This window comes from Plectropomus leopardus, chromosome 13 (assembly GCF_026936395.1).
Source record: "Plectropomus leopardus strain MGB_pleo_1.0 chromosome 13, ASM2693639v1, whole genome shotgun sequence".
Taxonomy (NCBI): Eukaryota; Metazoa; Chordata; class Actinopteri; order Perciformes; family Serranidae; genus Plectropomus; species Plectropomus leopardus.
This window is the reverse complement of record NC_142188.1, coordinates 29,768,153-29,781,440: the sequence shown is the minus strand read 5'-3', so window position 1 is coordinate 29,781,440 and position 13,288 is coordinate 29,768,153. Positions and strand designations below refer to the sequence as shown.

Here is a 13,288-nt window from a genome sequence, read left to right as displayed (position 1 = left end):
TGCCGATTTGAAGAACAGCTTCAACTTAATACGCTGAATTACACGATGCCTCGTTTAATAGTACATACGCGTTAAGCGAGGCGCAAGATCCTTTAAAACACATTTTTTTCAGTGCAGTTTGGCGGTGCACTGTCCACGCGCGATACAATTGTGCGTAACGGGAATTCCACGCTGCGCTTTTCCACTTGTGAAAGCGTTTCCTCACGTAGACAGCCCAGAATACCTGCCCATTCATTGGACCCGCACATATCATATGTTTACCACACCAAGAACTACTTTCTTAACGTGTTTAAGGTGCTTTAAAAAAGGAGACAATACGCGGACGCATAAAATCAAACTTACAGTTAGAGAGGCACAATGAAACTCAACTTAACATCACAACAGAGAGCAGCAGACACCACGCAAGAGTTGAAGATGCAGTTTGAGACACTCACCCTCTATGGCAGATCCGTCCAGCACGGTGCTAAAGTAGAAAAATAGATTTGAAAGAAATGGCTTTCGGGATTTTTGGTTCTGGCAGAAAGATCACGTCGTTAATGTTAAGATGTCTAATTTGTATTTTACCCAAAAACTGATGGACAGGCTGAATCCAACGCCTCCAATGTCACAGACCGCGGCCAATGCGAAGTCATGTAAGAACAGCCAGTCTGGTGCTGCGTTTATGTGCCATGGGACAGATAGTAAATACGGTGAACCTAGCACTCAGTCCGGAGGTGGTTAGGGACTGGGACTGGGACTGGGACTGGGACTGGGACTGGGGGGGTCTTGTTTGTTATCCACTACCCGAGTAGCAGCTACTCTTCATTCCCAAATGTATGATTGAAATTCAAGGCAAATAAAGGAACGGAGAACAACATGAAAACTGGAAAACTACATTAAAAGCAGCAATCAAAGAAAAACAAAGGGACTGCCAAATTTTTCAATTTCACCATTTATAAAAGCCACAAGTGTAAAAACAAAAATTATCAATTGATTTTTTTTTTAATGTGATGGTCTATGAACAGATTAAGGTTAGACAGATGCTTCCATCAGACGAAAATGTAACCAAATATAATCTTAAAATAACGGAGGGTAAAAAAAATAAACAAAAACAAAGAAGTCACACCTCATCCACCCCTTCCTATGATTAAAAAAAAAGAACAGGTCCTTTAAAAACTCACACAATTCGGTTAATATGCAGGGTTTAGGCATGGGGAAAATGTTTTACCGCAGGTGTGGGAGTGTTAAAATAAACATTTGGCAATTCTATACAAAGCCTGTAAAATGTACTATTAATACGTATTATAGTAAGCTACGATATATTGACACGTGCATTTAGGCTGCTCCTGGGGGCATTTGGTTATTCTGTGATTTATTTCCCCTCTCCGTAAAGATATTTATTTGACACGAATTTAAAAACGGTATGTATTCCCACAGTCAGTGAACGCCTCAGCAACAGTGTGTGACAGGCGTGTCGTGCAGTGACTCAGAGGTGAGTCAGAGCGCGTGTCCCGCCTACACCGCGGTGGCGGCCAATGGCGCTCGTGCGGAAGCGGGTACAGTCACGCAGCCCTCCGCAGTCCCGCTGTGTGCGGTTTAAAGGGACGCACACTCCCGGTGCATGTCCGGAGATCAGTCCCAGTGACCACTGAGGACAGCTGGGCGGGTAGAGCTATATGCGATAAGAAGAGATATTTAACCCTTCGAAACCTGAGTAAAATTGCTTGATTTATTTTAAAACATGGGAGGAAGGTAATGAGTAACATAGGTGGAAATGGCCCCAAAAATAACAACAAAACAAAATGAGAATAGAAATAAAATAAAATAAAACAAAATAAAATAAACAAAAAGGAAATCACTGGGAAAAAACGCAAAAAAATAACAAAAGCTCTACAAAATAATTTAAAATATATTATTATGTTAATTATAAATGTGTGTTTTGTTTTGTTTTTTCTTTGTTTTTACATTTTACCTAGCTTTTTTTTTTTACTTATATGTCTACATCTACTTTTTTTTGCAATTTGCAGAGCATTTCTTGCCAGGTTGCTCATTGCCTTTTCCCCATGTTTTTGCAAGAAATCCCACCAGTGTGCTCAGGTTTAAAAGTTTAAATACTTGTGAAAGGATTGCAGCGCAAAACAAACAGACAAAACAAAATAAAACAAAAAAAAAACAAAAAAAACTGTTGTCGATCCAGGTGTCAGAGAGTGAAATATGTAATATGAATTGGGTCATACGCATAATGAAAAAAATGCAACATCATGTTTTTGAACCCCAATTATTCAAGGATTTTAATAATAATCATGACAAAATACATCATTAATAATAATGACATGGGAGGCAGTATTTTGCCACAACTGCCTCCCTTCTGTTTCCTTACAGCCTTGCAGTCACTTCTGTCAAAATCACAGCTCCAGCAGCACCCTATGGATTAGTTTTGGATTGATTTAAAGTGGTTATACACTAATAAATTGGGAGATTAAATAATCCTTAATTTGCATCGACCTCTGCTGGCAATCAGTGCAAATTGCAACACAATTCCATACAAATTCTCTGGATTCTCTGGAAAATATCGTCACCTCTTGTAATGCATAGATTGTTCTACCTGGCAGTGTGCTGTATAGAGTCAGAAATGTTACGTCAGGAGGCTTTTTTCCCTCCTAAACTAGTCATTCCAGTTATGCAACACAATATGTGTACATCTTCAATAGAGCTAACAGAGGTACAGCAGCTAGCCAACCCCGTCTCTGCATTTAGCCACATGTTCTCCTCCACACCTCACACCTCTCTTCTCTTCTAACAGACCTGGGAGAGAAGCTTTGTGCACACCTCATCAATGTCCGTCAGTCTTCTGCAGATGCTGTACACGTCAAGACATCCATTTACAGCATCCAGGAGAGACGTGTGATCACGTGGCACCTCCATGAGGAAAAGAGTTCCTCTGTGGGGTTGAGGAGAGGAGAATAAAGTGGAAGGAAACATGACAGCATCCCAGGCTGTAAAACCTTTTTGTAAGTGAAAGAGATCGCTGAAAAACCTCACCAGTCCATACTACTGCAAAACGTCCTGGACTCTGCATCACCTGGCACAAGCCTTCATATAAATCATCACAGACTGGAACAAAATAGGCACTCAGGAGTTTAACCCTTTAAAACTTGCACAAATTGGCTTGATTTCTTTGAAAAACAAAGGATGGAAATGAGTCGTGAATGAAGAAATGATTCCAAAATAAGCAAGAAATCAATAAGAACTACAACACAATTACTGAAAAAAGTAAAAACAAAAAAAAAAATTAAAAAATTAAAAATAAATAAATATTTTTTTAAAAAGACCTGGAAAAAGTGCTTAATAATTATTATGTTATTGTAACATAATTTCAAATACATATTTACTTTAATTATAAAAACAGTTTTCCATAGGTTTTTTTCCCCTGGAAATTTTTTCATACTTTTTAGAAAATCATTTTCTAAGTCGACTAATTTCTTACAAATTTTGAAAGGTTGTTATTATTATTATTATTATTATTATTATTATTATTATTATTATTATTATTACCAGTGCTTGCAATACAAGTGCTTGCATAATACAAGTGCTTGCTTTAGAAAGCAAAACATGTGTTTATCGAAGAAAGATCAAAATTCCAGTTTGTAAATAAAACACCAACAAGCAAAAGCTGTTAAATGTAGTGTGTTTGTAATTATTTTGTTTCTTCATCTTTCTGAATTTCTGGCGAGTCATGATTAAATGTTGCTGTTTTAAAGAAATAATAAAATAGACAATTAAAAAAAAAAAATCTTAAAGACGTGAGCTATACTACTTTAAAAAACAAGAGTCAGAGGGTGTTTTTAGAAACAGCTGGAGCTGTCTGTATCCATCCACAGTTCTGACAACATTATAGGCGACATGTGAAAGCAGCTGTGGATGAACTAGCTTGTTTTTGTCGCAGCTTTCGGGAAATTAAGCAAATTCTAATGTCCTCAACTACGTTTTGTCGTCACCAGCCACCGGTAGAGCGTGCTCCCTGACGACGTCCCAACTGTAAAAGCCCAAAACCTCTGTGAAAACGAGCAACCCTCGCCGGGTGCGGTGGCGCGCGCCTGTAATCCAAGTCACCGGGAGGCTGAGGCTGGCGGATCGGTTGAGCTCAGGAGCTCTGAGCTGCAGCGGGCTGTGCCGATCGGGTGTCCGCACTAAGTTCGGTATCGATATGGTGCTCCTGGGGGAGCCCGGGATCACCAGGTCGCCTAAGGAGGGGTGTACCGGCCCAGGTCGGAGACGGAGCAGGTCAAAGCCCCCGTGCCGCTCAGTAGTGGGATCGCGCCCGTGAATAGACGCTGTAGTTCAGCCTGAGTGACACAGCGGGACCCAGTCTTTTTATTCTCTGTCCTCTGTCCAACACACAGCTGAGACAACACACACACTCAACCACAGTGTTTTTATGTGTTACTGCAGCTTCTTCACTGACTCGTTATGATTTTGTTCCAATGGAAACCTTCAGAAACAGGTTGTTTGTTTGTGCTGCAGCGCCTCCCCCTGGACAAGAGGAGCAATGGCCATCAACCACAGCAGTCAGTGCAGCACCACAGATAGGATACAGTTAGGGACTATATTTAGGAAAAGTACTTTACATATATATCATGACCCTCCCCAGAGCAAGAAATATTTTTTCCATGAGCCTCCCTGGAGGACTAGGGTAAATGCATGATAAAAAAAAAATAATAATAAAAAATTGAAGGGCCTCCTCAGTTCTGCACCACACAATCCCCTTTCATAAATAGCAAATAGTCCCTAAACTAACAACTAACTAACTAAAATAACCGTTTTCTTTTAAACTTTTAGAAAACCTCATGGAGAACAGGAATTCCTCCAAGAATCATAATAACCATGAAATGTGAGCATAGGGTTAAGACATACCCAATTATATGACAAAATAATACATTTTTAATACAATATATTTTTAATACAATTTTCTCACCAGGTACTCAATCTATCTATAAACACACACACACACACACACACACACACACACACACACACATATATATATACGGCTGTCTGTTATTCATAGTTGAGAAATGCTCAAATTACTGTGATTGATATGTTTAAATTTAGGTTACGGTTAAGGACTAACGCACCACACAAAATGACCAAATCATATTCTTTTGACATTAAAAATCACGAGTTTGTGCTCTCTTTCTACTGTTCAACACACAGACTCAACAACAGTGTTTTTATATTACTGCAGCTTCTTCACTGACTCTTCAGAAACAGTAGCGTTTGTTTCTGCTACAGCGCCTCCTTCTGGACAAGAGGAGCAATGACATCACTTATCTTTTTATTTTATTAAATAATTATTTATTTTATTCGATGAGCAAGGGTTTCAGTACATTACATTTACATATTTTAGCATGTTGCATAATCATTGTTTCTTCAAATTAAATGAAATAAATCAAATTTCGTGACCCAATTATGTTTAAGCTAATGCTAATTGTGAGGTTGAGCGGATTAGCATTGCGCACCAAAACATTATCATGTTAGCTTAAGGTTACTTTTGTCAGTATGGTATGGACAGGCTACAAAAATGTTAGCGTGGCTGGTTCTCTGTAACTGAATCGTCCGGTTCAATTTAGCCATAAGCACCAAATAGCCTAAAATGAATTTAAATTTACAACAAGCGAGACAAAAAGTGCTAACTCCCTACCTGTGACTGAAGCTGTCATAGTGTGTCCTTTCCCCCGGTATTTGTATTCCTTTCTTCCGTAAGGCTCCCCCAAAAAGAATAAAAATGACTTTTAATCCAGGTTATGGATGTTGTCGTGTGAAGTCCATTGCTAACAGCATGCTAACCGCAGCTTTCACGTCTTCTTTCTCTGTGGTGTTTATTGGGAGTGCTTGTTTTCGTTACCTTGCTGGCTACAAGATAAAGGGTGCTTCTGTATCACATAGTAGGTACTATGGCTGCCCTTGCAAAGTATGTACTGTTGCATGCACTATGCACACAATCAGGACATACTACTTCTTCATAACACTGCACCCTAAACTTTGACCCTCTTTCTCATATAACTGTTATCATGGACATAAAACAAATCACCGTTCACCAAACTCAACAGAGCCGGAGGTTAACCCGGAGAGCTCTGCTATTGTTACTTAACAAGGTGTAACTTTTAAGTTAAAACTGCATACATTGTGGATTCAAAAATTATATATTCATTTTATTAGCCTACATATGCATTTTTTTATCATTGTCATTTTCATTTATTTTTGTTGGTGGTTATCTGTATGATTGTTTTTGTTCACTTAAACGATATATATTGCTATTATTACCATGTGACTGGTCTTTAGTCCCTTGAATGCACTGATGCATGTCATTCATCATTGCGGCTTCTGTCAGCTGTCAACCAGCTGTCAAGATGTGAAGAATCTGCAGCTGTGCAGAGGATTGTGGGTAAGAATAGCCAGAAAAGTATGCTTTTTTTGCATACGGCCTGATGTAGAAGGACATCCTGGTATTTTTGGCATACTGCATTTCACATACTTTGTATTAGGACATATTAAATCTTTTTCTGGCATACTAAATCATATGGTAGTATGGGTATTGGAACGCAGGGAACGTGTTCCTAAGTCTGTCTGTGTGTTTTTCACCCCGGGACAGCCCATGGCGTACAGCAAGTGCTCCCAGCTGTGGCCACAGTACTATTCGGGGCTAAAGAAAAAAATATCTGGGGTAAAGCCCCTGTAGTAAAAGTATTAATACCACTCTGCAAAAATACTTTTAACATGTAAAGGTCCTGCGTTGAAAATTCAATGTACATTCAAAAAAAGTACTTTAAGTATTCAATGTAAAAGTTCCCAATTCCCAATGCAGGAAAATCTAAAAACTGGAAATTATTTAAAAACAATAGGAAACACCCCCCAAACTATATATATATATATATATATATATATATATGTTTAATGACACAGCTGCAGTTTTGTATGTGTATGTAGATATCTGGAATATAGATGGTGCACTTCTGTGTGTACGAAGTTGCTGCGAATACTGCGACACCTTACATTTCTGCTGCAAAATTAAAAACTCCCTGTAACAATAAATTCAACTGGACATAAAAACAGTTTGATTAAATCTTTATTGGTAAAAGTGTTCGGACAGCTCCAGTGGAGGGAAACTCATCGTGAAAACAACTTCTATGCAGGCCTACAGAGACAATACATGCTATTTCCACTAGTCGCAGTGTCACAATGTTGATGCAAATCATTATCCCAGGCTGTGACAATTCCCCCACCCAATAAAAAATCTACTTTGTATGTAGTATATTGAGAATAATTCATTTTTTCTGTATTTTTTAAAATCCAAAAACATAGTGGCATAATGACAAAAACCTTGCATTTTAAGGGTTAAAATTCTATTTATGATTAGAACTGATGTTCAAAAAAAAATAAACTCAATGACAGTAGAAAATAATATTAATGTATAATATTTTTTAAAGCTTGATTTTTGAAAAGCACATTTTATGTGTGGAGCGATACGAGTGTGTGTAATGTTAAAGCAGGCCCTAAGGGTTAATCAGAGACAATCTGCACACTTAGCAGTCATGTTGTTATCGTTTCTCTCCGAATTTCTCCTTTTATGCATTTACAGTCTTCCATTCACTCCGTGCGATTGACAGGAACAATTACCATCGGCCCTAGGTTTGACCCGTATTCATTGTCGCAAGGATTAAAGTACGGGTACAGTTTTTCGGTGAAGACGCACTCAGCGAACGAGTGAATGAGTGCTGCGGTCTGTACGTCATAGAAAGAAATTTTCCCTCCGTCATAATCCACAAACACGCCGACCCGCTCCACTTTCCCAAAGTGCACCGGCACGTTTGGAGAACTGTAGGCCTCAACCTTACCTTTTAGATACCAGATGGCCCAGAGTCCTACACCATGACTCTGAGGAACACGGTCCCACCTTTGGACCGACGCCTTGGCCACGCCCAGACACCACTCTGTTTTTCCACCCACGAACACTTCAAAGTAAAACCTTTTCACAAAGCCTCTCTGTCCCAAAACTGCGAGATTTACGGTGAACTTGTTCAAGCTCGGGATCTGGTTTCCCCTGAAACCTGCGTCCATCCCGAATCTCACCCGTTTCCTGTCACTGGATATGATCAGGCGGAGGTGAGCTGTTTCAGGATCGAGCAGAATGTTCTCCTCGTACTGCTGCACGTAACTCAACGTAGTGTCGTATGTGCCATCAGAGAGTTTTTGTATTTCTGTGTTCATTCTACTCAGAAACATTTGCAGTTGAGACACGGATTTTTTCATAGATTGCTGCATGTGGTGTATGTCTTTCGGTCTGTTAAACCTGATTGTGGACAGATCGTTTGTATGTGGTATGGTGGATGGTTTTGGCAGGCTTTGGAGGAAACAAAGCTGGTCCTCAGTCTGTTTCACTTCCCTGATCTTCGTCATTGTCTTCTGCAGCTCGCTGATCTCTCGCTCCATGCTGTCGATAACCCCATCCGCCTGTTTTTCTGCTGCCTCCTGCTTCTCCTTGATGACTTTAACGAGCTCCGTCTGGCTCATCTGGATCTCAGAGACCAGCGCCGTCAACTCCCGCACGCAGTTTGTGATCACATCTTTGCTTTCTTTCTTGCTTTCAGCTACTGACTCCTTCATGGTTTGCACCTTCTGCAGCCTCTCCTGGATCATCCGCTGCACTTTAACCTCAGTGTCCCCGAGGAGAGCCGTCATTTGGTAGTACGCTCGCTGCACAGGAACAACGTCATGATTTGCGTGATGCAAACCGGCGCAGACGTCGCACAGCAAAACCTCATCGTCTCCACAGAACAGGGTCAGGAGTCGGGTGTGCTCCGTGCAGATCCTGTCCTCGAGATTCGCCAAGGGGTTAATCAGTGTGTGTCTCTTCAGGCCGACGGCTCTGTGATGAGGCTCCACATGGACGTCGCAGTAAGACGTCAGACACTCCAGACAGGATTTGACCGCCTCTTGCTGAGTATCAGTGCAAATATCGCACAGCACGGACCCAACACTGCAAGCTGACTGCTGGTCCGAGCTCATGATAGGAGCGTCTGTCACTTGAAGCGACTTGAACTGTGACGCCAGCTCAGAGATGAAAGTGTTGACCTTAAGCTCCGGTCTTCTTTCAAATGTGTCCTTACAGACCGGACAGCGGCTGACTTGCGTGTCGTCCCAGTAAGACGTGATACAGGACATGCAGAAGTTGTGTCCACATGGAGTGGAAACCGGCTGAGTGAACACATCCAGGCAGATGTGACAACAAAGCTGCTCCTCAGATAAGAGACTGTTGATGGAGGCCATTTCTGAAAACAAACAAAAACGGTTAAACCGGGGCCTAAACTTTGCATAAAAACAAAGATATTCGAAGTTCGTTCTTGACCTTGGAATGGCTGTTGTGGAGTTTTACATGATCTGAATCAGCAGATGGAGTTTGTACAGCTGTCGTGGAATTACAAGATGTTAAAATTAGGAGTTGACTGACAATGGTACTTCATTTACACTAGAAATGAAAATCTTTCTGTCAATATTTAGAATTTAGAAAAGAACAAACTCCTCCTACACAAAATTTTGTTTAAATGCCTTTAGCAAATGTTAAATCCAACTGAAACTTTCAACATCAAATACAGCAAGTCCCCAGAAACTGCTCTTAAAAAGTCAAATGAAAATTAAAATAAAAATAGCTCCTTAAAGTCTTATAAAGTTAAAGTTCCTCCCATGCTGACACTTTCTTTTCACTTTTTAATTAATTAATTATATTGCCGATCATTAAAATAATACAGAAAATCTGCAAAATGCCAAATATTGGCCAGGCCCATAATCTGTCAACACTTATTATGAAGCCTCACAGACAGCCTGTCATTTAAAGTAGCCACCCTTAAACATGCTTTTGGGCCTTAATAACATGTAAACTGGTGAACTCTTAAAATAAATTCAGCACTTCAGCATCACCTTCATTTTTCAGTGTTTTAAGTTTTTTTGTTAAATAAATAGCCAAATCTAAGCTTAAAATAGTGGTATTTCATCAAAATCACTTTATTTTACATGTTTCATTTGAAAGTTTGCTACTTTTTAAAAACTAACAAGTAATTAATGGTGCAGGGAGGGTCATGGATTTTAACCATACACTCAGAAAAACATTTGTAGCCTCAGCAAACGTCTTGCTATCTAAAAAAAAAAAAATCACTCCCAAACACCCGCGAAATGAACCGGAAACAGAAATAACAGTCCAGCATTTCCCATCAAAACTGTTCAGAAAGCAGCGCGTGGGATGAAACTACAAACTTACGCACGACAGTTTTCACTCCTTCTGTTATATGATAGTTCAGCTCAGTAGAGACTACTTACATCTGCTAAAGCGGATCTCTGAGTGAGTCCGTGGTTGGCGGGTGCAGGCGAAATGGGATCCGGATGCCTCCTTCCGAGTCATGTGTCTTAAAGGGACAGATACACCGTTTTTGTCTATAATATCAGAGGCTTTTTGAGGTCTGTTTACTATTGACGGTTGTTTCTTTGGAGTTAAACGTCTTAGTGTGCACTGTATTATTTATTGTTTGAGGAAAGATTATGTTTGTTTTTTATGCGACCCGCAAATTTTTCTTTAAATAACAGACGTTAATGTATATGTTTGGTTAAATGCTTGTTGTTTTTTGAGGGAAAACAATTCCCTGTCTCTAATGATATGAAAATTATGATTATACATATTTTAATAAGTGATAAAAATTTAATTTTTAAACTTTTTTTTTTTTTAACTGACTTATAAATATACCCTGTACCTTATATTTGGCCATTTCGTGTGGTCTTTAAGTTGAGTTGAGGTTAACATGGTTCAGTATGTAGAGGCATGGAATATGGCAGTAGTGTCTGATGTATAAGTAAGCTAATATATATATATATATATATATATATATATATATATATATATATATATATATATATATATATATATATATATATATATTAGTAGTAATTCATTAAATTAATGGTGCTGTGCGGCATGCGTTAAATGCGCACAGTATCTCAGTACCTCTCAATTTGGAGACGCGCATTTCAACTATTTTAAACTTTACTCGCATTAAAAGGTTGATTTTAAACCCTGCAGCTGCAGATTTCATTTTCGTCACTAGATGCCACTGGAGCGAGCGCTCTGATGACGTCATGTTTGTAAAAGCCCCAAATCCTTATGAATGACAAAGTTCTCCGCCGGGTGCGGTGGCGCGCGCCTGTAATCCAAGTCACCGGGAGGCTGAGGCTGGCGAATCGGTTGAGCTCAGGAGCTCTGAACTGCAGCGGGCTGTGCCGATCGGGTGTCCGCACTAAGTTCGGTATCGATATGGTGCTCCTGGGGGAGCCCGGGATCACCAGGTCGCCTAAGGAGGGGTGTACCGGCCCAGGTCGGAGACGGAGCAGGTCAAAGCCCCCGTGCCGCTCAGTAGTGGGATCGCGCCCGTGAATAGACGCTGTAGTTCAGCCTGAGTGACACAGCGGGACCCAGTCTTTTTATTCTCTGTCCTCTGTCCAACACACAGCTGAGACAACACACACACTCAACCACAGTGTTTTTATGTGCTACTGCAGCTTCTTCACTGACTCGTTATGATTTTGTTCCAATGGAAACCTTCAGAAACAGGTTGTTTGTTTGTGCTGCAGCGCCTCCCCCTGGACAAGAGGAGCAATGACATCATGACCCTCTGTGGAGATACAAATATTTTTCCATGAGCCTCCCTGGAGGACTGGGGTAAATGTATGACCCTCTCTCCACCATAAATACTCATATATCACATTTGCTGGTGATCTATGGTGTGGTTATGAGATTAAAAAAAACATATCGTTAAAAGCCATTAACGTTATTTAAAATAAATACAAAATACGACCATTTAAAGCCAGTTAAAAAAGGCATAACTCCCTCCTCAATGCTTAAAAAAAATAAGTGCCTCCCTAGTTCATCATCCCCTCTCATAAACAGCGAACTGTCCCTAAACTATTTTCTTTTTATCTAAAAAAAACTTGAAGTGAAATTCCTCATTCCTACCCAAATATATGCCATAATAATATATTTTTTAGCACTTTTGTTCTCATCAGACACTTTAAATAAATATTTATTTATTTCTTTATTTATTTATTCAACTGTCTGTTATTATCAGCCAAGAGATGCTCAAATGGATCAGGAAGGTACTGTGATTGAGAGGTTTAAATGTAGGTTATAAGCATTAATGCGCTATGTTAAAATTACAAACTCATATTATTTTACATTAGAGATTATGAGTTGTTCACACTCAAATCAATTAAATCAAGTTATTAAGAAAGATTTTAGTCAGAATAAATTGAAGTGTATAAATACATTTTCCCAGAACGTCTTGTTTTCACTCCTTTGGTGAAAGTTTTAATGTATTGTTATTAATGCGATAGAAGGAAAATGAAATGCTCCCACTGTTTCCACGAGATGCAGAGCTCATAGCAGCAGAGTGGAGGAGCTGTCGGACTACAGTGGCATCAGCTGCGTCCTGTGCAGGTGAATTTGGGACAGTTAATCTCCTGCAGGATGCAGACAGACCAGAATCCTCCATCAGTGAAAACAGTCCCAAACTGATACATCATTTAGTTATCATTTAAGAATTTGTATATTAAGGGTTAAAATGTTTTCACAAAGGCAGAAATATTTTAAAGGCATATTAAACTATCAAATCTGTCGAACTGTTTTTGTTAATAGCAAGTTCTCGCAATTTGAACTTGCGTTTCGTAACGCTATGGCAGACATCACAGAGAAATGAGACACATTAAGGTACTGTTCGTTATTTATGAGAGGAGAGGGGCGGTGCAAAACGGCGGAGGAACATATTTTTGAAGCACTAATGAGACAGTTGTGTTTTCTTATTTGATTTCGGGAGGGGACATTCAACTTTAAATGGTCGTGTTTCATATTAATTGAATACCCTCAGAACCCCAAAATGTGTTTGAAAGACCTGTTTTCTTCAAAATTCTACCAAATCGCAACATTTATCATAGCCAGAAATTGTGAAATGTGACTTATGGTGGAGGGAGAGTTGCATTTAACGCTTTTATACCTAGAGCAAGCATTGCTTTTCTTGTGCTGCTTTCAGACAGTTTTAACAGGCATTTAAACCTTTAAACCGCGGGCAATTAGATTCCTTTCAACAAATGTAGAAGGTGCAATGAGCAACGTGGTAATAATTTACAAATGCTAGAAATGGTAAGTTTTAGATAATAATGAAAGTACTATAACTGTATTTATTTCTATCGCAATTACATATTTTAAATTATGTTT

At 39.4% G+C, this 13,288-nt stretch overlaps 2 protein-coding genes and 2 non-coding genes across 6 annotated transcripts in view; 2 read left to right on the top strand and 2 right to left on the bottom strand.

Annotated features, from left to right (window-relative positions):
• The window catches only part of sertad2b (SERTA domain containing 2b), a 46,027-nt gene extending 45,389 nt beyond the window's left edge, over positions 1 to 638 (bottom strand). Inside the window, exons 1-2 of the mRNA XM_088086611.1 lie at positions 565 to 638; positions 435 to 463 (exon numbers count right to left, since the gene is read on the bottom strand). The gene's annotated coding sequence lies outside the window, so the exon portion shown is untranslated. The remainder of the gene's footprint in view (positions 1 to 434; positions 464 to 564) is intronic.
• Positions 639 to 4,055: 3,417 nt separating this feature from the next.
• LOC148187746 (signal recognition particle RNA) lies at positions 4,056 to 4,354 on the top strand. The gene has a single exon (XR_015778583.1).
• A 2,733-nt stretch (positions 4,355 to 7,087) lies between these two features.
• Positions 7,088 to 10,481, bottom strand: LOC121964963 (E3 ubiquitin-protein ligase TRIM39-like). Of its 3 annotated transcripts, none has more exons than XM_042515133.2 (2): positions 10,351 to 10,481; positions 7,088 to 9,308 (listed from the first exon to the last, which is right to left on the bottom strand). In XM_042515133.2, the coding sequence occupies exon 2, from the start codon at positions 9,304 to 9,306 to the stop codon at positions 7,627 to 7,629; it is 1,680 nt and encodes a 559-aa protein (XP_042371067.2). In that variant the 5' UTR covers positions 9,307 to 9,308; positions 10,351 to 10,481; the 3' UTR covers positions 7,088 to 7,626. The 3 variants fall into 3 exon arrangements, with proteins under 3 accessions (XP_042371067.2, XP_042371069.2, XP_042371068.2); XM_042515135.2 differs by having other exon boundaries at positions 10,292 to 10,390; XM_042515134.2 differs by lacking the exon at positions 10,351 to 10,481 and adding an exon at positions 9,386 to 9,444.
• Positions 10,482 to 11,204: 723 nt separating this feature from the next.
• LOC148187745 (signal recognition particle RNA) lies at positions 11,205 to 11,503 on the top strand. The gene has a single exon (XR_015778582.1).
• The last annotated feature ends 1,785 nt before the right edge of the window (positions 11,504 to 13,288 follow it).

What these genes read in the sequence shown, in the direction of transcription:
- LOC121964963 (XM_042515133.2), bottom strand. Translation starts at nt 9,306, where the DNA reads ATGGCCTCCATCAACAGTCTCTTATCTGAGGAGCAGCTTTGTTGTCAC.